Source organism: Euprymna scolopes, chromosome 45 (assembly GCF_053919585.1).
Source record: "Euprymna scolopes isolate OS-2025 chromosome 45, ASM5391958v1, whole genome shotgun sequence".
NCBI classification, from domain to species: Eukaryota; Metazoa; Mollusca; class Cephalopoda; order Sepiida; family Sepiolidae; genus Euprymna; species Euprymna scolopes.
This window is the reverse complement of record NC_136526.1, coordinates 67,877,983-67,905,347: the sequence shown is the minus strand read 5'-3', so window position 1 is coordinate 67,905,347 and position 27,365 is coordinate 67,877,983. Positions and strand designations below refer to the sequence as shown.

At 37.3% G+C, this 27,365-nt stretch overlaps 1 protein-coding gene across 1 annotated transcript; it reads left to right on the top strand.

Annotated features, from left to right (window-relative positions):
- On the top strand, nucleotides 1-26,730 carry LOC145269874 (protein N-terminal glutamine amidohydrolase-like). The gene is made up of 6 exons (XM_080125620.1): nucleotides 1-189; nucleotides 14,230-14,329; nucleotides 19,612-19,662; nucleotides 21,143-21,288; nucleotides 23,221-23,345; nucleotides 26,599-26,730. Exons 1-6 carry the CDS (start codon nucleotides 50-52, stop codon nucleotides 26,712-26,714), a joined length of 678 nt encoding a protein of 225 aa, XP_079981746.1. The 5' UTR covers nucleotides 1-49; the 3' UTR covers nucleotides 26,715-26,730.
- Nucleotides 26,731-27,365: the final 635 nt, after the last annotated feature.

Below are 27,365 nucleotides of genomic sequence, written 5' to 3'. Positions count from 1 at the left end.
TTAATCTCTGACGTCAGAGGTCGGTTTCCAGCCGAAAGAGAAAAGCAAGATGTCGTCTCGATTAGGAGAAGAAGTTTTAGCAGAGCCAACCGCCGCCGGTCGCTCGTCCGTGGATGGCTTACCGATCGAATTAGTCAGGAGAGGTCCAGTCCCGCCAGCCAGAGATTGTCCGCATGTCAAATATTACTGGTCAGTCATCCCCCTTTTTTTTTTCTTTCTTAAAAAAAAAAAGATTTCCATTATAACGATCTTTCAATTTTCATTTAATTCCAAAAAAAAAAAAGTTCGAATATTTTGATTATTTCTTCTAAATTTGTCTCCAAATGTTGTCGCAAGAGTGTGTGTCTGTCTGTAGTTCTCGTGTTAGCCTGACTTTCATAATTACAAATTGAATTATTTGGTAGTTATACAAAATACGGACCATAATATTTACGTAACAGAGAAGCCAACACACGAAAAAAAAAAAAAAAGTACTGGCAGCAAGTGCAACCGGGAAACACATAAAGGGTAATTTAGGATCTTCTCTGGAGATGCCCCTACCACATGGAAAGCCATCTATAATATAAATCTTTAAAAACATGATGACACTACAATAAAAAAAAAAGCTTAAACCAGGCCTAGGGACAAACAAATCCAACTCCCCTCCTCCCTTGAGGCTTGCATTCACGAACATCCGTGGGCTTAGAACTAATTTAGCTGATGTTGAAGCATTTCTCCTAACAAATACCCCGGATATCTTAGCACTAAGTGAGACTAACCTACACTCCTCCATCCCCTCTAACTACTTTAACATGGCTGGCTATCTCCCACTCTGCCGTAAGGACTCTGACAGACATATGCAGTATGCACGTACTTGGAGTCTACATTCGTAACACCTTCCCCCTGACTAGAGAAACAAACCTAGAAACGGACGATCTAGCCTTTATGTGCTTTAGACTAAACATACGACACAACATTAGCTACTTTTATTGGTAATCTCCAAAAATACCGTTAGGGCTTACAACATGGCCGCCAGAAGAGTCACGTGATCCGGTTGATCCAAAACATGAATCGTGCAAATGGAAAACGCAGCCTTGAAGGCAAACTTTGACAAACAATCACAATTTGTTTGTATTTAATTTTTTGTTGATATAATGTTCTTATAAAAATAGGCAAACTTTGAGAAACAATCTTAGGTTGTTTTTAGTTAAAACAGTGTTTATAAAAAGTATTTTATTCAGAACAAACAAGTGGTCGACTAGGTGTATCAGAATTTTAGGCGGAATTTTTGACACCCCCAACAAAAAACTGCAAATAAAATATATAAAACTCGTAATTTCTGTTTTTAAAGTGGGTTGTCAATTTTCTTTATGAAATATACTTCCAAAATAAACTATTACAGTCGTTTAAAACATAATAGAAGTATTATTTTTTATTTTTTAAAAACAATGTTTACAAAAGTTTGCTTTAAATTTGCGTTTTCCGGTTTCGTAATACGGCGATTCATGTTTTGGATCAACCGGATCACGTGACTCTTCTGGCGGCCATGTTGTAAGCCCTAACGGTATTTTTGGAGATTACCCTTTTATTTTCTCTACCGCTCTCCCTCGACCCAGGACTACACCATAATAAACAAAGTCTCTGACAGTATAGACACAGCACTCTCCCTCGACACTAGCACACAAGTACATGTATTTGGTGACTTTAATGTTCACCACAAAAACTGGCTTGGATTCTCTACTCACACAGATGCAGCGGGCAGCACAACACATAGTTTTACTATATCTCACTCCCTATCACAAATGGTTACGTTTCCAACCCGTTTCCCTGACCAGCAAGAACAACAAGCATCACTTCTACTCTCTCTTTAACACGGTAAGTTTGGGAAAAGGTGCTATAAATATAAAACTAGACAAAATACTGTTAGAAACTCGCTCATTATATGTTACCGTGACATAGGTTGACATATATTCGGTGTTTTTTAATAGTATTTTGTCTAGTTTATTTATAACACTTTTTCCCGAACTTACCGTGTTAAAGAGAGAGTCGGGCGCCATTTTGAATTTTCCAATATATTGGTAAACAATGTATGTTTTTCGAGCTGAATAAACATGTTACATTGAATAAAAACACAAAAAATATATCCAGTTTGGTAGAAAAGTAACTTATATTGCCTTTGATAACATTTATTTGTTATATATTTGTTTTTTGACAACTTTTTCGGATCTATGTGTACAGTAATACAAACCCAAAAAATTAAACACGTTCAAATTTGGGATTTCAAATCTTCGATATGGAAGGCACCCTGTGAAAACTTTTTTTTTTTTTTTACGCTCGTTCACCCTCCTCCCACAAAATGAGTGTGTGCTTAGTGGATCGCTTGGACTTTAAGGAGTTAAACAAGAGGCGAATGAGGAAGAGGGAGATATGAAGTCTTCAAAAATATTTTGTACAACGAATATGAAAGATAAAAGTACACCCATATAAAGTGCATTCTTTATTTAATAATTCGGGAAATTTTTATATTGATTAGATAATTATCTGATTTTTGGTAGATCTTTAAAGACCGACTGTAAGTTATCTTGCCTTTTGGCGGACCTGAAGAATCTTGCCCCCCCTCCCATTTATTTTATTTATGTTTATTTTTTTAGCGGATTATTACTGAATAGACACTAGTCTACCAGATTATCAAAAATAGTCAATATTTAAATATTTGTAGTGGTGCTCAGTTTATAATGCAACGTTCTAGTAAATTGGTCACCCATCACGAAACGTTTTTAGGCCAAATTTTGTGAATTTTTCTTTTTTTTTTTTTTTTAGTAGCTTTGCCCGTTTTTTGAATTTTGCTTTTAAAAATAATCTCAAAAGGTTAAAACATGCAAAATATGCTCAGTCTGTTAAATCCAAAGTAGCTGAGCTGCGGCTTGGTTCCCACCAGTTCTGGCAAATAGCAAACAGGATCTTGAACAGAAGCGTGCGTTCTATCCCAACTATCATCAATGGATCTGAGGTCATCTCGTCAGCATCAGACAAGGCCAGACTATTTGCCAAAAACTTTGCAGCTAATTCTACCCTATGCGACAATGACCATCAACTCCCTGTATTTCCTCCTATAACAGACAACACGCTAGGTAACATACAAATATCTGTGCGTGAGGTCGCCAAGTGAATCAAGAACCTTGATTCCAGTAAAGTAACTGGCTCTGATGGCATTCCGGCTATAGTGCTGAAAAAGCTCCAACCAGAACTTGCCCCCATACTTACAAAACTGTTTCAGCGTTGCCTTAAGGAGAAGTGCTTTCCAACACCCTGGAAAACCTCATCAGTATGCCCTGTATTTAAGAATTCAGGTGAAAAGTCATCTCCCTCTCAGTACAGACCAATAAGTCTCCTGTGTGTCATGAGTAAGTTGTTGGAATCCATATTAATTAAAGTAGTCAACCACCTCAACAGAAACAACCTTTTTAGTGACACGCAATATGGTTTCCGCTCTGCAAGATCTGCAGCAGATGTGCTAACGGTTATATCACACAGGATTAGTGAATCTCTTGACAAAGGTTTCCTTTCCAGGGCAATTGCTGTTGACATATCGAAGGCCTTCGATAAGGTATGGCATAAGGGCTTACTTCACAAGATTTCCAGCTACGGTATTACTGGAAATGTTTTCTCAATCATTAAATCATTTCTCTCTGATAGGTTCATAAGAGTAGTGGTTGATGGGCAGAAATCTGAGGCCCAGAGTATTAATGCTGGAGTCCCCCAGGGGTACATCTTGGGCCCAACTCTCTTCCTGATCTACATCAATGATCTCCCAAAACACATACTAAAATCTTTCGTTGACATCTATGCTGATGACACGACCATCTATGGCAACACATCAAAGGCTGTAAATGACCAAATTCTCTCTGATTCTCTCTCCTCTGATCTTGAGCGCGTTGTACAATGGGGGAAGAGGTGGCTGGTTACTTTTAATGCATCTAAAACCAAGCTTTTATCTTTACATCATCAACGCTCTGATCCCCATCTGGCATTAATTGAAATGGATGGCTCTCGTCTTGGGGAGGCTCCATGTTTTGACAAGCTTCTGAGTTTGACCTTTACTCCTGATCTGAAATGGAACACGTACATCAAATCTGTTGCCAGGGACGCTGGGAAAATGGTGGGATCCTCCTACCGCTCCAGAAGATATCTCACTATTAATGCAATTCTCTATCTATATAAAAACCAAGTACGTCGAAGGATGGAGTACTGCTGCCACATCTGGGCAGGAGCTGCTAAAACCAGCCTATCCTGCCTTGACAAAGTACAAAATAGACTTCGTGGTTTAGTGGGGGATGCCCTTTTCTCTTCCCTGCAACCTCTCTCCCATAGAAGAGATGTTGCGAGCCCGTCTTTGTTTTATCGTTATTTCCATGGCAGGTGCTTGTCTGAGCTCCAATCCCTCGTCCCCCCTCGCCAATCTTTCACGAGAAACACCCGTCTGGCTGAAACCACTGTCAATAATTTTCCCCACTCTTTATCTGTACCTAAATCCAAACGTAGATTCCATGAGCAAAGCTTCTTTCTTAGAACTGCACGCCAGTGGAACTCTCTGGCGCTTGCCTGTTTCCCACCTGACTACAACTTGGACGTCTTCAAGTCCAACATAAACAAACTCCTGACAAACCGCCCCCTTAAGTAAAACACTCTATCAAAACCCCCAATACTAATGATTACTACAATACTATCTCCTTGATTACTGTACATGCAATAACTCTTATCCCTGAGTGACCTTCGGGCCTTGATAAGTGGTGACCCCCCATGTAAAAAAAAAAAAAAAAATTGCTTTAAAAAAGACTAAAATTCGCAAAATTTGGCCTAAAAAACGAGCGGTTCTGCTTTACTAAAACGTTGCATTAGAAACTGAGCAGCCTCCACAAATATTTAAATCTTGACTTTATTTTTTTTTAAATTTAGTAGAGTAGTGTCTATTCGATTATAATCCACTGAAAAAATTTTTAAAAATAAAATAAAATGGGGGCAAGATTCGTCAGGTCCACCTGCCTTTGGTAACATTTATGTTTGAATTCCATTTTGGTAAAACTTGTCGAAAGTGCTCCGTTTTGGGGTTGTTTTTAAAAACGGAAATTTAAATTTTGTTCCATTTTAATTGTGTATGCGTCAACAAAATCGAAAATAATCAAAAAAAATAAATTGACAAAAATGTATAGCACGATCACCAATACGTGAACAATTTGCAAATATAGTACTGGTGCACTTATTCATCCGTGCTGAAATAACGTTATTATTTAGAAAGCCATTCTTAATATGGGAGGGGAGGGTGTTTGTACCTATTCTGTACTTTAACCTTACAATTTAATAAAAACAGCTCAAAACTTGAAAATAATATTTAAAAATAGCGAGGATCAATAAGTGCACTAGCACCAAATTTTTATATCAATGAAATTTTGGGAACAAGATTTGGTTAATGTGACCTGATTGTCCCACTGGAGATTTCTCTGTAAAGAGTTGGTTTTTTAGGGATATTACCCCCCAACCTCCCCATATTAAGAACGGCTTTGGAGTAAACAACCTTTGTTGGTAAGTTTTCAATGGAACAACCTGGCCACATTGATCAAAGATTTAAGTGGTAAGTTTGTAATAGAACATGGTGTATTGCCTAAAACGGTCAGATGTTCGAAGTGCCAAACGCCATGTTCTTTTAGGGAGAAAAGTCGAATGTGGTACTGCGCAAATTGTTTGTTCATTGTGTTGCAAAAAATAAAAAATAAAAGGAAAAAGATGTTTTGGTAGGCGTAAGAGAAAGGGACACTTTCGTGAGAAATCTAAACTTCCTTACTGGAAAATTATAATGTTTGTCAAGCATTTCTTAAATAAAATGTTGAACCAGACCAATTTGAAAAAAAACAAGAAAACATTCCATTTTTTTTTTTTTTTTTTTTTTTTTAAACCACCCCAAACCAGAGCACTTTCGAAAAGTTTTACCTTTTTTTTTTTTTTTTTTTTTTTTTTCAATTATTGGCTTCTCTGCTAAACCCCCAAACGTCTTTAAATAATTTTATTATTTCAGTACGTGCGTATTCTGCAGTGTTTAAGATTTGATGCTTATGGCAGCAATTGTGTTGACGACACCACGCTCTATAACAGGCATGAGAGGAAAAAACAAATGAACGCATATCCAAGGCAATGGCGGAAACCATAGAGGAAGACCTGCAATCCGTAGTGGAATGGGGATAAAAATGGATGATCACATTCAATGCTGCCAAGACTAAGCTTGTTTCCTGCAATAATTACAAGAAAGCTTCTCTACCACCAATAGCAATGGCCAAGAACACATTACCCAAAAGTACTTTCTTTAAACTGCTCAGCCTAACGTTAATAGGGAACATGAACTGGAACAGATACATTGAGAGCATTGCCAAGGCTGCTGCAAAGAAGGTGGGCTCTCTCTACTGTGCTAGAAAACTACTTACGCCTCAAAGTATCCTATACCTCTATAAGGCCACCCTTCGCCCATGTATGGAGTACTGTTATCACATTTGGGCTGATGCATCTGCTACTTGTCTCTCAATGCTACTAAGACTAAGCTTGTTTCCTGCAATAATTACAAGGAAGCTTCTCTACCACCAATAGCAATGGCGAAGAACACATTACCCAAAAGTACTTTCTTTAAACTGCTTCGGCCTAACAAGAAACCTTCTCAACCACCAATAGCTATAGTTAAAGATACATTACCTGAAAGTATTTTGTTCAAACTCCTCGGCTTAACGTTCACAGAGAACAAGAGTTGGAACAGATACATTGAGAGCATTGCCAAGGCTGCTGCAAAGAAGGTGGGCTTTCTCTACCCTGCTAGAAAGTTAGTTACGCCTGAAAGTATCCTGTACCTCTACAAGGCCACCATTCAAACACGTATGGGGTACTGTTGTCATATTTGGGCTGATGCATCTGCTACTTGTCTCTCGCTCCTGGACAGGGTTCAAAAGAGTCGCCAACCTGATAAGTTCTGAACTGTCATCTAAGCTTCAACCTTTTGCATCCCTCTGCCCGTTCTACAAGTATTTTAATGGTGAATGCTCTGACGAACTACAAACCCTTGTACCCCCTCAGCATAAATACCCCTGATAATCAACAAAATCCCACCCCTACACAGTAGAGATCCTTAGATGTAAGGACTTCTACTCTAATAGTTTCTTCCTTAGAAAGAATATCTGTTCACATTACACTGTAACTTCTGCATGTCAGTACAGTTGGGAAAACAGGAACTCGGATGGGAGTTTCAGAGTCTAGCAAGACTCTGGAACTCCCATCCGGGTTCCTGTGAACAGATATCTTGCTGCTCAACTCCCTACATAGTATCTCTGAAACTTATGTGTTCCTGATAGTAGCCCCCTATACCAAAATGGCACTGTGCCTTGTTTGAGGTGAAAATGGGATATAAAAAAAAAAAATAAAAAAAAAACATGGTCCATGTATATAAACGAATAAGAACTTATACCAACCAACTTGTTGTTGTTAGCCGCAGCTGTTATTTTAAGACTATGTTGTTAGCCGCAGCTGTTATTTTAAGACTATGTTGTTAGCCGCGGCTGTTATTTTAAGACTATGTTGTTAGCCGCGGCTGTTATTTTAAGACTATGTTGTTAGCCGCGGCTGTTATTTTAAGACTATGTTGTTAGCCGCGGCTGTTATTTTAAGACTATGTTGTTAGCCGCGGCTGTTATTTTAAGACTATGTTGTTAGCCGCGGCTGTTATTTTAAGACTATGTTGTTAGCCGCGGCTGTTATTTTAAGACTATGTTGTTAGCCGAGGCTGTTATTTTAAGACTATGTTGTTAGCCGCGGCTGTTATTTTAAGACTATGTTGTTAGCCGCAGCTGTTATTTTAAGACTATGTTGTTAGCCGCAGCTGTTATTTTAAGACTATGTTGTTAGCCGCAGCTGTTATTTTAAGACTATGTTGTTAGCCGCAGCTGTTATTTTAAGACTATGTTGTTAGCCGCAGCTGTTATTTTAAGACTATGTTGTTAGCCGCAGATGTTATTTTAAGACTATGAGTCTAGAAACCCAAACTTGTTAGACTACGAATCTAGAAACACAAACGTGAATCAATGTGTACCTCTAGAGATTTTTCTACCTCTGTGGTGGTCCTGGATACGACCTTAAACGATATCCAGTGGTGAGGCCCCAGCTTGCAGGCTTTAGGGAGTGTGGAGCCACCCACTAATTACCATTGCTCCTAAGTCCACTCTGATCCAGAGTGGTAATACCTGTTAAGGTCTTAACTATGGGTTAAATAGAAACAGACTTGAAAACAACAAATATATTATATTAAAATATTTTTCTTCAAAATCTTTGGATTCGGCATTAAATAACCTGAAAAGGGTTGATATGCCGTAAAACAAAGCCAACCAACAAACCTCTGTGGTTGCTGAAGAGGTTCTGCCCATCATGTGCTCATACTGATCCTCCCGTTTCTTGCTGCGATGAAGTATTTGGCATTTGTTTGGGTGGAAAATTAACTGCCACTGATGTGACCACTGAAGAAGATTGACAATATTTTGTTGGAATTGCAGGCAGTCTATCATCAAGTCAATCTTGGTGCAAATTTTAGTGTCATCTGCATAGATTTTCATGCCACACTTAACAACCTTTAATATTGTTTATGAAGATCAAAAACAGAAGACTGAACCTTGAGGAATCCCACTGGTCACATCCGTCCAAGAAGACTTGGATTCATTCAGTACAACTCGTTGTTGTCTATTGAGTAAGAATATTCGGCATAATCACGTTGACACACCAGTTCTCATTAGATCACTGAAGTTAAGCAACGTTGAACTTGGTTAGTACCAGATGAGTGACCAATTGAGAATTCTATAAGCAGTATGTGCTCTCTGCTTATCTCTGCATTGTTTGCAGTCGTCCTGAAGATGTGTGTGTGTACATTTTTTTTTTTTTTTTAATTTTTATACAATTTTCACCCCAAACAAGGCACAGTGCCACTTTGAAGCAGGGGGCTACTATTAGGGACTTAATTAGCAGGGTCATTATGAAGGGAGATGAGTAGAAAGATGTTTGTTAACATTACCCTTGAACTTCTGCATATCATTGCAGTTGGGAAAGCAGAATCCCAGAAGGGAGTTCCAAAGACCCGCAGTTCTGGGGAAGAAACTATTGGAGTAAAAGGTTTTCTTGCACCTAGGGATCTCTACTGTAAAGGGATGAGACTTAGTAGCTTGTCGGGTTTGTCGAGGGTAGTTACGTCGGGGAGGTACAAGTGTTTGCAGTTCGTCAGAGCATTCACCATTAAAGTATTTGTAGAACAGGCAGAGGGATGCACCATCTCGTCGATGGGACAGAGACTGAAGCCTAGATGACAGTTCAGGACCTATCAGGTTGGCGACTCTCTTTTGAACCCTGTCCAGAAGCGAGAGACAAGCAGCAGATGCACCAGCCCAGATGTGACAACAGTACTCCATACATGGGCGAATGGTTGCCTTATAGAGGTATAGGATACTGTCAGGCGTAAGTAGTTTTCTAGCATGGTAGAGGGAGCCAACCTTCCTTGCAGCAGCCTTGGCAATGCTCTCAATGTATCTATTCCAGTTCATATTCCCTGTAAACGTTAGGCCGAGGAGTTTAAAAGAAGTACTTTCAGACAATGTGTTCTTGGCCATTGCTATTGGTGGTAGAGAAGGTTTCTTGTAGTTATTGAAGGAAACAAGCTTAGTCTTAGCAGCATTGAATGTGACCAACCATTTTTGTCCCCATTCCACTACGGATTGGAGGTCATCCTCTAGTGTTTCTGCCATTTCCTTGGATATGTGTTCATTTGTTTTCCCCTCATATCTGTTATAGAGAGTGGTGTCATCGGCAAATATACCCATCTCCGAAACAATTTTATCAGGGAGGTCGTTTATGAATATCAGGAATAATAGAGGTCCAAGGATAGACCCCTGAGGTACTCCCGCATTTATGTCATATTGTTTCGATGTACGATCGTCGAGGACAACTTTGATTTTTCTATTACTTAAGAAGGATTTAATTACATTATGAATTCTTCCAGTGATTCCATATGATCTAATTTTCCTTAGAAGACCATCGTGCCATACCCTGTCAAAAGCCTTAGATATATCAAGGGCCACCACTCTACCCTCCCCTGTTTTATCCAATGAACGGTATATACGTTCAGAAACTACAGTTAAGATATCTGCTGTTGAACGGGCTTGCCTGAATCCATATTGTTTGTCAGTCAGGAGTTTAGCAGCTGTTAGGTGCTGGACTAGGGCTTGATTAACTAAGGACTCAAATATTTTGGTGAAAAGCGGGAGGAGGCTAATGGGGCGATAATTTAGTGGGTCAGTTCTTTCACCAGAATTCTTGAAGACTGGTACCACAGAGGCGGTTTTCCAGCAGTCGGGAAAACAAGATTCGTTAAGGCATTTATTGTAAAGTTTGGACAGAACTGGAGCAACCTCGGCAGAGCATTTTTTTAATAGCACAGCCGGGATGAGATCTGGTCCACATGCTTTTGAGGTGTCTAGGTTTTTTATAATAGCATGTACCTGAGAAGGGGTGATTTTCAAATCGTCTAGTGTGGCGTCTGTTCGCAGAGGAAAATCAGGGAGTGAGTGGTGTACCGAGTTCAGTGTGGAGCTTGAGGCAAACCGACTGGCAAGCAGATTAGCCTTGTCAGTTGCCGTGCAAGCAACCTCATGATTGTTTGTTAGTGGGGGAATAGTTGACTGTCCATTATTTACTACGCTGTTGTAGATTTTCCAAAAATCCCGGGTTCCTAATTTCTGTGCTTCGTTGCGTTTTCTGGTGGTTTCAGAGTAATCTGTCTTAGCTGTCTCTATCACTCTCTTACAATTATTTCTAGCTTCTATAAACTTCTGTTTATTTGAGCTGGACTTATGTCGGTTGAATCTGCGGAACGCATGCTGCCTTTGACAAATGGCAGCTGCACAAGCAGAAGTAAACCATTGGGGAGAGTGGGGCTTGCTATAGAATTTCCGTGCGGGAACTTGTGCTTCAATAGCAGTTTTGAACCATTCAGTGGTCTCATTTGCACACTGTTCCGCTGGAAGAGTAAAGATATTTTGCCATGGGGCATTTCTGATGAGCTCCCTGATGGCTTCCCAATCAGCCTTTTTGTAATACCTTGTTGTTTTGAGTAGTGGGTCTTCAGTTTTAGGGCAAGAATTTAGGCTGATTCCTACCATTATCACAGCGTGATCAGCATTCTCGAGTGGGCTGTGGGCATTTGTTGTACAGTCATTGGGAACTGTTGTCATAAAGAGATCTAGAAGTGAGGCATGTTGATCTTGCTGGTCTGGGAAACGTGTCAGAAATGTAACCAACTGAGATAGGGAATGGGATATAGAGAAGCTATGTGTTGCGCTACCAGCTACGTCTGTGTGATTAGAGAATTCTAGCCAGTTACTGTGGTGGACATTGAAGTCACCAAATACATGTATTTGTGCGCTAGTATCGAGGGAGAGTACTATATCTATGCTGCCTGAGACTTTGTTTATTAGGGTACAGTCTTGGTTTGAGGGAGAGCGGTAGAGAAAATACAAGTAGCTAATATTGTGTTGCATATTTAGTCTGAAGCATATAAAGGCCTGGTCCTCTGATTCTAGTTTTATTTCTCTAGTCAGGGGGAGGGTGTTTCGAATATAGACTCCAAGTCCATACATATGTCTGTCCGAGTCCTTATGGTAGAGTGGGAGATAACCAGGCATGTTAAAGTGGTTAGAGGGAATGGAGGAGTGAAGGTTAGTTTCACTTAATGCTAAGATATCCGGGGTGTTTACAAGGAGAAATGACTCAACGTAATCTAAGTTAGTTCTAAGCCCGCGGATATTAGTAAATGCAAGCCTCAAGGGAGGAGGCAGGTTGGTTTTCTTTGAGTTTGGTCCTGGTATAAACATAACTTTTACTTGAGCTGTCATTTCATTTTATTTTATTTAAAAGTTTCAGTTAGGGTGAGTGAGTGAGGGGGTGCTGGACAAGTAGTTGTGCAGAATACCAGACATGCAATACAAGTAGACCATCAGCTGTCCTCACCCACAGGATTGTGGCCTCAGGAAAGCCCACCGGGAATGAGTGCAGGGTCCCTTTCCATGCGCGACATGGCACTACAAACATCCCGATATTTTACAACTGTTGATGGAGCAGCCGCTCTAAGTGCTACCAAAGAGTTAGGGCTCCTGTACTATCAGTCGGAAACAGCAGCCAGGAACTGTCAATCCGGTACCCTCAATCCGTTAGGCAAAGCCAGCCCAGTCCAACTACACCGACATATATGGCACTGAAGCACCCCACTGTGTCCAGTTTAGGGGGATGGGATGTGGCGGGATATATTTAGTAGAAATGGTAATTAATAAAAACTGAAGAAAGTGCTCAATACTGTTGTAGAGCAAATATGCGTTTTATTTTTTATTACCGTATCTTTCTGTTAAATTACATTATTTTTTTATTATTGTAAAAGTCTGAGGAAGCTACAGACGGCCAAAAAAACGTCCGGGTAGCTGAAACAATAATGTAACTTAACAGAAAGATACGGTAATAAAAAATAAAACGTGTGTATATATATATATATATATATATATATATAAATTTATAAAATATATATGGCGATTAAGCTACACTGAATATTCCGTGTTTCATCCACTCTAGAACTCTTCAGGTTTATGCGCTAGAGTCCTAGAGTGGATGAAACGTGGAATATTCAGTGTAGCTTAATCGCCATATATATTTTATAAATTACTAACTAACTCTACCTATGTATTGAGCACTTTTGAAGTAAATACTTAAAGTTTACGCATAAATCTATACTTTCGTATATTAATTTTATGTGAGTAAATTAAGTAGCTATATATATATATATATATATATATATATATACTCTCTCTCTCCACTCGCATTTAACAATGTCAACTCTGGTGAGGTGTGGTTGAGGATTGTGCACCTCTTGCCACAAAAATTTTTTCACGCATAGGTAACCTTACAGTGGATCTCCGTAGTCTTTTTATTGATTAGGAAGGATTTAATCCAATCTAGTGCAAGGCTGATTTTGATCTCAATAGTTCGAATTTAGTTGTCTCCCTTTTAGTTGTACATAATGGTGAACCAAATCACTACGGCTCACTTAGTCATAAAATTTAATTTTCTTAGTTAAAAAACACTTAATTTACGTGATTTTTGGAATATGACATCCTCATTCAGTGATGAATACATATATCATAAAAGATTGGAGGGGGGAGGGCTTATCTAGGATAAAACATTTTCAAAATAAAAATACAAAACAATCTCTTCAAAAAATGTTTTTTATGTGTTCATTACTGAACAAAGGGCGATAACTCCCTGACAAATAACTCCCTACCTGAGAATTCTTCCCTCAAACTCCTCGGCTTAACATTCATGCTTAGCAACAAAATCACACCCCTTCACTGTTGAGGTCCCTAAATGCCAGAAAGATTTCTACTCCGACAGAAACATTCCCGAGTTCAATATGACACATCTGAAGAAGGTCGGAGGTTACATCGGCCGAAACATTTAAATAATAACGCTCAAGATGAAAATAGTCATCCGAAGAATCCAAATATAGGCAGCCCTGTCGGTGGGGCATTAGAATACACCGACTGCCCCCCTGCAGAGGGTAAAAGTCCCTCAATGGGGGTCCTGGATATGACCTTAAACTATATCCAGTGGTGAGGCCCCAGCTTGTGGGCTTTGGGAAGTGTGGAGCCACCCTTTAATTACCATTGCTCCCAGGTCCACTCTGACCCGGAGTGGTAGTACCTGTTAGGGTCCCAACTATGGGTTAAATAGAAACCGACGTGAAAACAACAAATATATTCTATTAAAAAAATTTTTCTTCAAAATCTTTGGATTCGGCATTAAATAACCCGAAAAGGGTTGATATGCCGTAAAACAACCAACCAAATATAGGGTGACCCAAAAAAAACAAAAGCTAAATGGAGGCCATCTAGAACATATGCTGTAGAACGGAGAAAAAAAGGTCAAAGACCCTAGTGTTTTGATGTGATGTTTTGAATATAATAAACTAGTTATGACCAAAGCTTCATCTCATTCGGACAAAACACTAAGAAACGGGGCTTAATTAGAGTTGGGGCCCGTTTTTTTTTCTTTTCTTTTTTTTTGGGGGGGGGTCACCCTGTAATGCTTAAAATCGTTGACTTAAAATTTTTATGTTGTTTTTGTTTTTTGTTTTTTTGTTAGTGAAGAGAACGTTTGGAAATTATGTGAACACGTGAAAGCAAATCGTCCGGAAGAATTAACGTCGTGCTATGCAGTATTTATATCAAACAGAAACAGAGCCGTGAGTATCTTTGACACCTCCCTCCCCCCCGGGGGGGTCGCACACTCATATACGCAAAAGACTTTTTCACCATTCTTCCTATTTACTTGCCTCCCCACGAGAGCAGAGTTAAACACAAAGTTGGTTTTTAAAGTGGGAAAAATCCAGCTCCCCAAAAAAGAAGCACTCTGGATAAGAGCAAAAAATAAAATTTGCCTCAGTTTAGAAGGATTTCTCTTCCACTGATTGAGGTCAGAAAAGGTGAGGTGTAGTATCAGAACAGATACTACACTGTGATCTTGGCCCTTTTCACCATTGTTTATCTGCAAAGTTGTATTCCACCATCTTATCTCAATTTGCTACAGCTTGCAATGTATCGTCTCTTTATCTATATATATAAAAGCGAAAATGTATGTTCGCTTTTTGTCTATGTCCAAGAAAGGCTTTTTTTCAGAGAAGCGGTCGGTCGCCTAACAACTTTTTAAAACTTTTTATATCACATGTAAATCGTAATATCTCAGATTTAACAACGGAGCTCGCCTGTCTATTTAATTTGCTCGACTTCGGGAAGATAAATATTCAACAGTTTTTGCTCGCCGCATGTAGGTTAAGCCTTTTCCTATAATGTTTCCCCCTACCCCCAACGTCTTGGGGGGGGGGGGGGAAGCATTCCTGCACTAAATGAAATGCTACCCCGCAGTCAAAAGTTGACTTCATTAAGTCATTAAAACCTGCACCTGCCAAATCCAAGTAATTAAGTAAATTCAAACGTCTTTCCGTTAGCATCTCGCGGTGGCCCAATGGTTAAAACCGTCGCACTCTTTTTTTTTTTTTTTTTTTTTTTTTCACACTTTAATTTTGCCTCAAGGGTTCGGGATCGGGTTCGATCCTCATACTTATCTACCAAAACATTTTTTTTTTTTTTTAACCCCCCACCGCCGGAGTTTTGATTTACCCAAAACCACACACACCTCCAAACACCCGGGCAACGCCAGGTACCCCTCGCTAGTATATCTATAAAAGTGAGAATGTTTGTGTGAGAACACTTCTCAACCTATATACTCAACGAATTTTTGATCTACAGATTGAAATTTGGCATATAGGGTATTAAGACACGTGGAAAACTTGTAAAAGAAAAAAAGGGCTGCTAAGGGGTAAACACAATATTTAAATACAATGAGATTTTGCACACGGCACAATCACGTTGACACACCGGTTCTCGCCAGATCACCGAAGTTAAGCAACGTCAAGCCTGGCCAGTACCAGATGGGTGACTATTTGGGAAGGCTAGGCACTGTATGCACGACGAGTTAAACTGGCGTGGTTTATCCTTTTCTCAAGGGTAGATGGGACTCTCTTAAGCCGTGGTAGGCACCCAATCTAGTGATGGCGTCACAATAAAAATACACTTGATAGCTATCGACAAGATTCAAATTCCACTACAAATTCGTATAGTGAGTTCAATTTTGGCTATGGCCGTGCTGGATAGATGGAAGGGGTAAAAATTGAAAAGTTTGTACGGGGGTGGGGGGGGGTCATTGGATTTTTATCTTTTTTTTTTTCATAGCCATCACCACATTATCAAGGCCAAGAGGCCACTCGAGGATAAGGGTTAAAGAGTGCACGGTAGAAATTGGACAATATAGTAATCAATTCGGTAAATTTGTTAACTTATATGGAACGGCTCATAAAGAACTTGTTTACGTTAGACTTGAAGACAACCATATTGTAGTCAGCCGGAAAGCAGGAAAATGGAAGACAATTCCACAGGCGTGCAGTTCTAAGAAAGAAGCTTTCTGTCAACTGTTTCACGAATGCGCATGAAATGGAAGACCTTCCTCGGATGCATTACCTTCCTCGGATGCATTGCCAAAATCACTGGAAAAATGATTTGATCTTCAATTGCTCCAGAAACTATCTTACTCCCGATGCAATACAAGTCAAATACATCTTTGATGGTGTACTGTTGCCACATCTGGGGTGCAACTCCTAAAAGTACTCTTTCCTGCCTTAGCAGGGTGCAAAATCGTCTTCAAAATTTAGTGAACAATGATCTTTTCACCTCCCGTCTGGGGTGCAACTCCTAAAAGTACTTTTTTTTTTTTTTTTACACAGGCATCACCACATTATCAAGGCCAAGAGGCCACTCAAGGATAAGGGTTAAAGAGTGTACAGTAGAAATTGGACAATACAGTAATCATTAGTAATGAAAATTCGGTAAATTTGATAACTTATATGGAACGGCTCATCAAGAACTTATTTACTTTAGACTTGAACACAACCATATTGTAGTCAGCTGGAAAGCAGGAAAACGGAAGACAATTCCACAGGCGTGCAGTTCTAAGAAAAAAGCTTTGTTCATGGAATCTACGTTTAGGTTTAGGCACAGATAAAGAGTGGGGGGAATTATTGATAGTGTTTACAGCTAGACGAGTGTTTCTTGTGAAAGTTTGGCGAGGGGGGACCATAGATTGAAGCTCAGTCGAACACTTTCCATGAAAATAACGATACATCAGAGACAAACTCGCAACATCTCTTCTGTGAGATAGAGGTTGCAGGGAAGAGAAAAGGACATCTCCTACGAGGCTACGAAGTCTATTTTGAACTCTGTCAAGTACTCTTTCCTGCCTTAGCAGGGTGCAAAACCGTCTTCAAAATTTAGTGAGCAATGATCTTTTCACCGCCCTCTTTCTCACTTAAGAGACATTACATTATGGTCTATCGTTATTTTTATAGTAGGTACTCGGCTGAGCTCCAATCTATGGTTCCTCCCCCATAAAATGTTTGTGACAAGTACACACCTAGCTGCAATTACCACTAACAACTTCCCGCATTCTCTATTTGTGTCTAAAATTAAACAAAAATTCCATGAGCAGAGTTTGTCTATCTGTGGAACGCAATACCATGGGTCTGCTTGCCTGCTGACTATAACAATGTTAATAAACTCCTATTGAACGTCCTCTTAGATAATCTGGCCCTATATAACTCTGACTATCTACTTAACACTTAATCCTTACCGAGAATGGCCCTGTGCCTTGATAACTGGTGATCTCCCTATTTCACAAAAATAAAGAACCTTTATTTTGCATTGATTTAATGATTTTACAGTGTTGTCTGAGAGCAAATGTTAACCAATGCACAATGGTGGTTTAAGAAATTTTGTGGCGGCAATGAGTCTTGAAGAGGATTCACGTACTGGTTGGCCATTGTCGGATGTTGATAACAATCAATTAACAACTGTTTGTAGAACTTGCTTCTGAATTAGACGTAACATATATGATTTCCAACCACTTGAGAGAGATTGGAAAGACAAAAAAAAGTTGATAAATGGGTGCGTCATGAATTGACCGACAACCAGGCAGCCAATGAGGTTGCGCATCAAATAGAATCAGCACGGTCTGCATTCTTCCATCTCAACCGATCTCTGTGATCTCGACAGGAAACATGCTTGGATACAGACGATCGTGGAAACCGTTGATTTTTTTTTTTTTTTACATAGGCATCACCGCTTATCAAGGCCTAGAGGCTACTTGAGGATACAGGCTCAAGAGTGTACAGTAGTCAATTGGACAATATAGTAATTGTTAGTTATGGAAATTTGGTAAATTTGTTCACTTAAGTGGAACAGCTCATTGAGAACTTGTTTACATTGAACTTGAAGACATCCGTATTGTAGTCAGCTGGAAAGTTCTCTATGACTTTGAGATGCGGCTTACAAGAATGGTGGATTTTCACGAACTGGAGGTCTTCAACAACAACTGTCTTTGCAGTATTTTACGCTGCCGCCATGGAGATTCCATTTCGGTTTTTATTCTCCACCGAAGACTAAGCCTACGTATCCGTCTGTTCTTCAACGATTCTCCAGTGGTTTCAACATGTGGCTTATCCACCGGAGTGAGACCTCATTCACAATGTTCTCTCTGCCTGTGGACAGCTAAAGACGTGGGCGACAACAATTAAGGATCATCTTCTTTTTTTTTTTTCTTTTTTTTTTTTTTAAAAAGGAGTCACCACTCACCAAAGTCCAGAAGCCACTCAAGGATAAGGGTTAATGAGTGTACTGTAGTCAATGGGGAAAATATTGTAGTAAATAGTGGAAATTTGGTAAATTGGATTACTTAAGTGAATGGCTCATCAAGAACTTGTTTATGTTAGACTTGAAGACAACCATATTGTAGTCAGCTGGAAAGCAGGAAAATGGAACAGAGTTCCACAGGTGTGCAACTCTAAAGAAGCTTTGTTCATGGAATCTATGTTTAGCTTTAGGCACAGATAACGAGTGGGTCAAATTATTGATAGTGTTTTCAGCTAGACGAGTGCTTTCCGTGAAATTCAGGCCAGGGGAGGACTATAGATTGGAGTTCAAATGAGCACTTGCCTTGAAAATAACGATAAAGCAGAGACCGGCTCGTAGCGTCTCTTCTGTGGGAAAGGTTGCAGAGAAGAGAAAAGACATTACTTACTAGGCTACAAAGTCTATTTTGAACTCTGTCAATTCTAGCAGCTCCTGCCCAGATGTGCAGACTTGGTACTAACAGATGCACAAGTAGTTGGTAGATTTAAACTTGAATGTTTTTTTTTTATATAGCAACTCCCCACTTATCAAAACCTGAAGGCCACTCAAGGATAAGGGTTAATGAATATACGTTTGTCACAAGGACAGCAGTTTAATGAGCGTTAGTGGTGAAACTTGGGTATAATTTGATTATTCAAGGAGACGGCTCAACAAAAACTTGTTTACATTGGACTTGAAGATTATTATATTATAGTCAGCCAGAAAGCAGGCTTGCGGAACGGTTCCACAGGCAATTCTAGAAAATTTGTGAAAGTTTTGGAAGGGGGATCATAGGTTGAAGTTCAGATGAGCACTTGTCATGAAAATGGTGATAGAACAGACTTGTAGTATCTGTTCCATGGGAAATAGTTTGCAAGGAAGAGAAAATGACATCACCTATTAGGTTCCAAAACTAACTTTTAACCCTGTCAAGGCAGGATAGGTTCTCCGAGCAGCTTATGCCCAGATGTGGAAACAGTACTCCATTTTGGTTCTTATACAAGTAGACAATTGCATTGGCAGTTGAGTTGCCGAAGTGGCAGAATGGTACACCATTTTTTCAGTGACCTTGTCAACCGATTTGACATTTGTTTCTTTTTTGTTGTTTTTTTTTTGGGGGGGGGGTTATGGTTTAATGTTTAAAAAAAGAAAAATAATAAAACAATTTTTATTGCTTTTACATAATTTATTTTTAGCACATTTAATTTTTGCTTTTACTTCAGTGTTTTTTTTTGTTTTTTTATTCTAGGTTCCAATATGGCAGCAAAAACTTCAGAAATCTGAAGGACCAGTTGTTTGGGTATGACTATCTTTTCTTTTAATGTTAAGCGTTTTAAAAAAAAAAAAAAAGTATCCAAATATTTTGTAGTTGATGGTGGGAGGACAGTTGATGAGAGATGGTGGTGGGAAAATTAGTTATCCAAATATTTTGCAGTTAAGGGTGGGAGAGAATTCAAATTTTTTTTTATGGGCTGTGAAAATGCTGGTACCAAAAAGACCAAAATGAGGAATTTATTTTTGTTTGCATAATTTGTATTTTTGATAATAATCCTTAGGTTACTTGTCGATAGCAATTGAAGATAACGAAAACGGAATGTGCTGAAATGTATCCTTATTAGAAGATTGTCCCAGGTTTTATGGTTTTCAGTGTTTTTTCCTTTTCATTTCATTTCGAATCCTGAACTTAGTCATTTTTTTTTTTTTTTTATGCCTCGTTTTTTACCCCAAACAAGGCACATTGCCACTTTGGTGTAGGGGGCAACTATCAGGGGCAGCAACTCACGGGGGACCATGCATGCTTCACTTGTTTTTCTAATATTTCCTTTTAGTGTTTTTTCCTTTTCATTTCATTTCGAATCCTGAACTTAGTCATTTTTTTTTTTTTTTTATGCCTCGTTTTTTACCCCAAACAAGGCACATTGCCACTTTGGTGTAGGGGGCAACTATCAGGGGCAGCAACTCACGGGGGACCATGCATGCTTCACTTGTTTTTCTAATATTTCCTTTTAGTGTTTTTTCCTTTTCATTTCATTTCGAATCCTGAACTTAGTCATTTTTTTTTTTTTTTATGCCTCGTTTTTTACCCCAAACAAGGCACATTGCCACTTTGGTGTAGGGGGCAACTATCAGGGGCAGCAACTACTGGGCCACTATGCTGGGATTTGGGCAGCAAGATGTCGGTTCACATTACACTTGTACTTCTGCATGTCAGTACAGTTAGGGAAGCAGGGACCTGGAATAGAATTGCAGAGTCTAGCAGTTCTGGGGAAGAAACTACTGGAATAGAAAGATCTTTTACATCTAGGGATCTCTACTGTGTGGGCGTGGGATTTAGCTGCTTGTCGGGTTTGTGGAGGGTGTCTACGTCGTGGGGGCACAAGTGTCTGCAGTTCGTCAGAGCATTCACCATTAAAATACTTGTAGAACAGGCAGAGGGATGCAACGTTTCGTCGATGGGACAGAGGCTGAAGCTTAGATGCCAGTTCAGGGCCTATCAGATTGGCGACTCTCTTTTGAACCTTGCATTTTCGATGTGTTTATAGTTCTGTTTCTTTGTTCCTTCTTTATATTTGTTTTTCCTTATTTGTTTTTATTGTTTTCTTAATTTGCATATGTGCTTTAACGGCTGCTGTTGCTAATATTTTTGCTAGTCAGCTATCCTTCTGATTTTCGCACACGCCCATAATGGTTAGCACATCGTATTTGATATATAAAATGTTCCTCATAAAATCTGTATCTTCCATGAACTTTTGACAATGAAACTTTATTGATTTTTGCAGGACTACCATGTCATCTTCCTGTGGACGAATGGACCTCGCAGTTATGTGTATGATTTTGACAGTTGTCTGCCGTTCCCGTGTCAATTTGAGATGTACCTGAAGGAGGCCATCAGAGCTGACACTTTGTTACAGCCCGAATATCACAGGTGAGAGGTTTGCTGACACTTGACACTTTTTTCTCTTCTGATTCTCCTCATCACATTCTCTACCCATCTTGCACATAATCTTATATATTAAATAGAAATTTCCCCAATTTCTTTGACCATAATAGTTTTTCCCCCAATTTCTTTGACCATAATAGATTTTTTTTTGCTTTTTAATTGACTATAATAGTTTTCTTACTATATAAATTTTCCCCTATTTCAGTTCCCATAATGGTTTTCCTAAAGAAGTAATAACCCTGTTTAAATTTTTTAAATATAACATTGCCCGAGTGTTTGGAGGTGTAAAAGAAAAAAAAAAGTTTTGGTAGGGAGGTAGGCTCGAACCTGAAGTCTCGAGGCGGAAAAAAAGGTCCGACACATTACCCCGACGCCAAAGGGACAGAGAATTGAAAAGTGACAAAAGTAAATGTTTAAAAAAAACAGCAGGTTGTTTAAACTAATGTCAACGTTTTCTAGGTCAAACATGACATCATCGTCATAGTAGCAGTAGAAAAGGAAAATGAAGGAACGATTTTTTTTTTTTTTGATTTTTTTTTTTTTTTTTTTTTTTTTTTTTTGCTACCCCTCCTTGTACAAAACTGCCCAGTTGAGGGTGAAGGAATGAATGTTTTTAGCCAATTTTTCGATATTTGTCAGCTGAAGGTTCGAGCTTCAAAATTATACAATCCGTGGCCTGTGTGGAAAGTTTTTGCGAGACATACAAACACGCACACATTTTGCCTTTTCTATATATAGATTAGCGGGGGATACCCAGCGTTGCCCGGGTGTATGGAGGTGTGTGTGTTGGGAGGGGTAGTTCAAAACAACCCTGTTTTTAAAAAAAAAAAAAAACGCTGGCCGGGTGTTTGGAGGTGTAAAAGAAAAAGTTTTAGTAGGAAGGGAGGCTTGAACTCTGAAGCCTTGCCGCGAAGGTGGAAACGAAAGGGAAAAAACCCTGAAACCTAAACATCTCAGTCATGAGGGGAGAGCAAGTGATAAATGTCTTAAGTTAACGTTTATAAAGTGAAATTGACAGGTGTGAGAAAGTTACGTCGCGTGATGTTTGACCTTGAAACATGATGTGGCTGCAAGCCAATTTTCGTTTTTTTTTTATACTGAAAAACATAACAAAAACGCGGCGATTGGGTGGGGGGGGGAAAAAATCTTGAAAATCTGGCGTAAAAGTCGGGCAAATTAAAAATAGACGCGACCCCCGGTTATAATTCATAGATATTATAATTTAGACATTATATAAAAAGTTTTAAGGAGTGAGCCAAGCAAGAAGCCCGGTGAAAAAAGCCTTTGGCGGACATACAGAAAAAATGCACTCACTAACATACATTTTCGCCTTCATATTTATAGACTAGCAGGGGGTACCCGGCATTGCGCGGTTGTTTGGAGGTGTGTGTGTTAAAAAAAAAAAAAAAAAACGTTGTCCGGATGTTTGGAGGTGTAAAAGAAAAAAAAAGTTTTAGTCGGAAGGTAGGATTGAAACCTTGACGCAAAAATGGAAACGAAAGGGGGGGGGGTGATCTAACTATCTCGGCCAAAAGGTGAGAGGAAGTGATAAGCATGTTAAATTAAGGTTTATAAAGTAAAATATACAGATGCGAGGAAGTGGCGTGATGTTTGACCTAGTTTTGCGCTGCAAGCCAGTTACTGTTTTCCCCGCTCCATCGACGAGCTGGGAAAAGTTGGACAAATTAAATACACACACGACCCCCATTGTTAAGGCGTAAATATTATCATTTTGACGTGATATAAAAAGTTTTAGAAGGCCGATGAAAAAAAGTCTTTTGCAGACGTACACAAAAAGCGAACATACATACACACACACATTTTGCCTTTTATATATATATAGATTAGTAGTTTTGCTTGCCTCATGATCTTGTTGAAGAAATGTGTTTGAATTTTTATGATTTGTTTTGTTTCAAGACAATTTCGAGTAGTGGATGCTCCAACATATTTACTGAAATTTGCATCAAATCGTAAACACATGTTGGATGAAAATGGGCAATGGAGAAGCAAGCCGCCCCCTTACCCTTGTATCAGGACTGAAGGTAAGTGCTACTGCCCCTCTAACAAAAAAAAAAAAAAGAACAACTCCCTGTTCATCTCTACAGTCTCTTAGTGAAATGAATAGGAGGATTTTTATGTGATAGATTAAAGCCCAATGATAGCGAGTAGGTTAACTAGGTGTATGTATATATATATATATATATATATATATATATATATATATATATATATATATATATATAAAACTACTTAATTTACTCACATAAAATTAATATACGAAAGTATAGATTTATGCGTAAACTTTAAGTATTTACTTCAGAAGTGCTCAATACGTAGGTAGAGCTAGTTAGTAAGTTATAAAATGTATATGGCGATTAAGCTATACTGAATATTCCGCGTTTCATCCACTCTAGGATTCTTCAGGCTTAAGCCTGAAGAATCCTAGAGTGGATGAAACGCGGAATATTCAGTGTAGCTTAATCACCATATATATTATATATATATATATATATATAGAGAGAGAAGTAAAAAGGAACAAACCATATTATGTGTTCATCAACGTTTCGTCTTTATTTCGAGACTTCCTATATATATATATATATGGCGGACGTCAAAGAATGACATCATTGTCTGGTATCAAAAAAGGTCGACCGAATCAAAGAAGAGAGAATTTTTTGACTTGGAAATTGTGGCAGAATTTCCATTCAATGAGAGATTTTGGTCTTTGGAAAGCAAGAGAACACAGTGCATGTTTGTGGGTCGCCCCTCCCCCCTCCAAGCTGTAAGTTAGTGTTTACTTCTGCTTACCACAAGCGAAACTACAAGAAGAAAGTATCTTATGTTCCGTTCGCATGCTATCCAACTTCAGCGTCTATAAATCAGGTGTTAACCACAGCAAGAAACGGCAACGAAGAAACAGATTAATTGCTGTTTCACCTCGAAGCACAGTGCTACTTGGATGTAGGGGGCTACATGTTCTGCAATGTACAAAAACTATGTACACGTCTTGCGTTTTCTCTTTTCTTCTTTTCATGTGCAGCTGGCTGAAAGAACACACCCTTTGTCTTTTTGTGGTATTTGCTATTTGTTACATTACTACGACAAATTAGTATGCGAATTCACTATGTAGGGAGTTGAGCAGCAAGATCTCAGTTTGCATTACATTTGAACTTCTGCATGTCTATATAGTCAGGGAAGCAGATATCCGAGATGGAAGTCTAACGCCTAGCAGTTCAAAGGAAGAAACTATTTGAGTAAAAGGCTTTCCAGCATCTACGGATCTCTACTGTGAAGGGGTGGGATTTTGTTGCTTGTCGGGTTTGGTGGGGGTATTTACGTCAAGGGTGTATAAGGGCTTGGAATTCATCAGAGCTTGGAGTTTGTCAGAGCACTTTCCATTAAAATTTATGCAAAATAGGCACATTTCGTCGATGGGACAAGTACTGGAGTTTGGTTGAAAGAGCACAAACTATCAGGTTGACGATTTTTTTTTTTAACTTTGTCTGGTAGCAGATGTCCCCATTAGATCACCAATGAATCTGGTCAAAAAAAATGAATCTGGTCAAAAAAAATGAATCCGATCAAAACTTTTGTAAATGTTGGGTGACGATACTTGAAAATAACGATAAATATGTATATAAAATAAACACGCAAATTTTAAGCGAAATTCTAAACTGCTTTAAAAACAAAAAAAAGCTAAATTCGCAAAATTCAGTCTAAAAACGATGAATGGTTCTAAAATGGGTGATCGATTTACTAGAAGGTTGCATTAGAAATTGAGCACCCTCTACAAATATTTAAATATTGACTTTTTTTTTTTCATTTTTTTTTTTTATAATCTAGACTAGTATCTATGACTTTTAAAAAAAATGCTTTTTCTTTCTGATCTGGTAGATTAGTGTCCATTCGATAATAATTTGCTGAAAAATTTTTTTTAAAAATGGGTGGGAGGGGGGTATCACTTGTATGCATAAACCAGAAAATCAAACTTTATTATGAGCTTTTTTAGATTCTGTTCTAAGAAAAATATTTTATATATATATATTTAAAAAATATTTTATAAATGTATATTTAAAAAATATTTTATAAATATATATTTAAAAAATATTTTATAAATATATATTTAAAAAAATATTTTATAAATATATATTTAAAAAAATATTTTATATATATATATTTAAAAAATATTTTATAAATATATATTTAAAAAATATTTTATAAATATATATTTAAAAAATATTTTATAAATATATATTTAAAAAATATTTTATAAATATATATTTATAAAATATTTTATAAATATATATTTAAAAAATATTTTATAAATGTATATTTAAAAAATATTTTATAAATGTATATTTATAAAATATTTTATAAATATATATTTAAAAAATATTTTATAAATGTATATTTAAAAAATATTTTATAAATGTATATTTAAAAAATATTTTAGAAATGTATATTTAAAAAATATTTTATAAATACATATTTAAAAAATATTTTATAAATACATATTTAAAAAATATTTTATAAATATATATTTAAAAAATATTTTATAAATACATATTTAAAAAATATTTTATAAATACATATTTAAAAAATATTTTATAAATACATATTTAAAAAATATTTTATAAATACATATTTAAAAAATATTTTATAAATACATATTTAAAAAATATTTTATAAATACATATTTAAAAAATATTTTATAAATACATATTTAAAAAATATTTTATAAATGTATATTTAAAAAATATTTTATAAATGTATATTTAAAAAATATTTTATAAATGTATATTTAAAAAATATTTTATAAATGTATATTAAAAAAATATTTTATAAATGTATATTTAAAAAATATTTTATAAATGTATATTTAAAAAATATTTTATAAATGTATATTTAAAAAATATTTTATAAATGTATATTTAAAAAATATTTTTTAAATATATATTTAAAAAATATTTTATAAATACATATTTAAAAAATATTTTATAAATATATATTTAAAAAATATTTTATAAATATATATATAAATAATAAATATAAATTCAAAACAATGAAACAATAACATTTTATATATTTATGCAAAAAATAATTAAGTATAATGCAATTTTTTTATCCGACACTGTTTGCTGCCGACTTTGTGTCGCCCATTTTTTTGCATTTTCTCTACTCCATCCTCATCCCTAACTTAACTCTAAACCCCAATTTTCCATCTTTTTTTCTTTCTCTTATTTGCTACATCATCAAACTTGTTTTTTTAATCTTTGTCTGCTTTCTCTTTTTCAGAAACCGATGACAATATTCAAGACTTTATCAGCATGGAAGAACCAACTGTTGGTTTTGGAAACGTTCTCAATCTGGAAGATTTTACCCACAAATTTTCACAGCCATTGTTATCATAAAAATATTGCATATTTATTTTTTGTTTCTTTTTTTTTTTAAGCGTTGTGCAAATGCATTATCTCAAACAAGTTATTGCTTTCTCTCTCAGAAAAATATTTAGGTTATAATCAGCTGATTTCCTAATTTCCGGCACAGCACTACCGGAAATGTTGACAAGACTAATCAGTTCCTTCACTTTTTTTCTCGTAAATTTGTAAATTTGCTCTAGGCGTGTATCCTACCTTTTTATTACATTTGTTGTATTCTGAAGGGCACAAATCCCGGTATTTACAGAAACAAAGTAATTAGGGTCGTATATAATTATTATTTATATACGGCTCAATCACGTTGACACGCCGGTTCTCGCCAGATCACCAAAGTGAAGCAATGTTGAGCCTGGGCAGTACCAGATGGGTGACCATTTGGGTAGGCGAGGTGTATGTACTGCGAGATAAAATACTGGGTTGAGAAACTGGCGCGGTCTATCCTTCTCTCAAAAGTAGATGGAATCCCATCTAGTGATGGCGTCACGATAAAAAATACCCTCGATTTTAAAAAAAAAAAAAATTTAAAAAAATACCATCACGTATTCAGCTACCAACAAGATTTGAATTACACTACAAATTCATGTAGTGAGTTCAATCTCTGCTGTGGCCGCACTGGATAATTCT

Excerpts from the sequence above, each read along its gene's own strand:
- LOC145269874 (XM_080125620.1), top strand. The coding sequence starts at position 50 with ATGTCGTCTCGATTAGGAGAAGAAGTTTTAGCAGAGCCAACCGCCGCC. Across the intron at positions 14,330-19,611 it reads TATCAAACAGAAACAGAGCC|GTTCCAATATGGCAGCAAAA; the intron begins GTGAGTATCTTT and ends TTTTTATTCTAG. Across the intron at positions 21,289-23,220 it reads TTACAGCCCGAATATCACAG|ACAATTTCGAGTAGTGGATG; the intron begins GTGAGAGGTTTG and ends TTTTGTTTCAAG.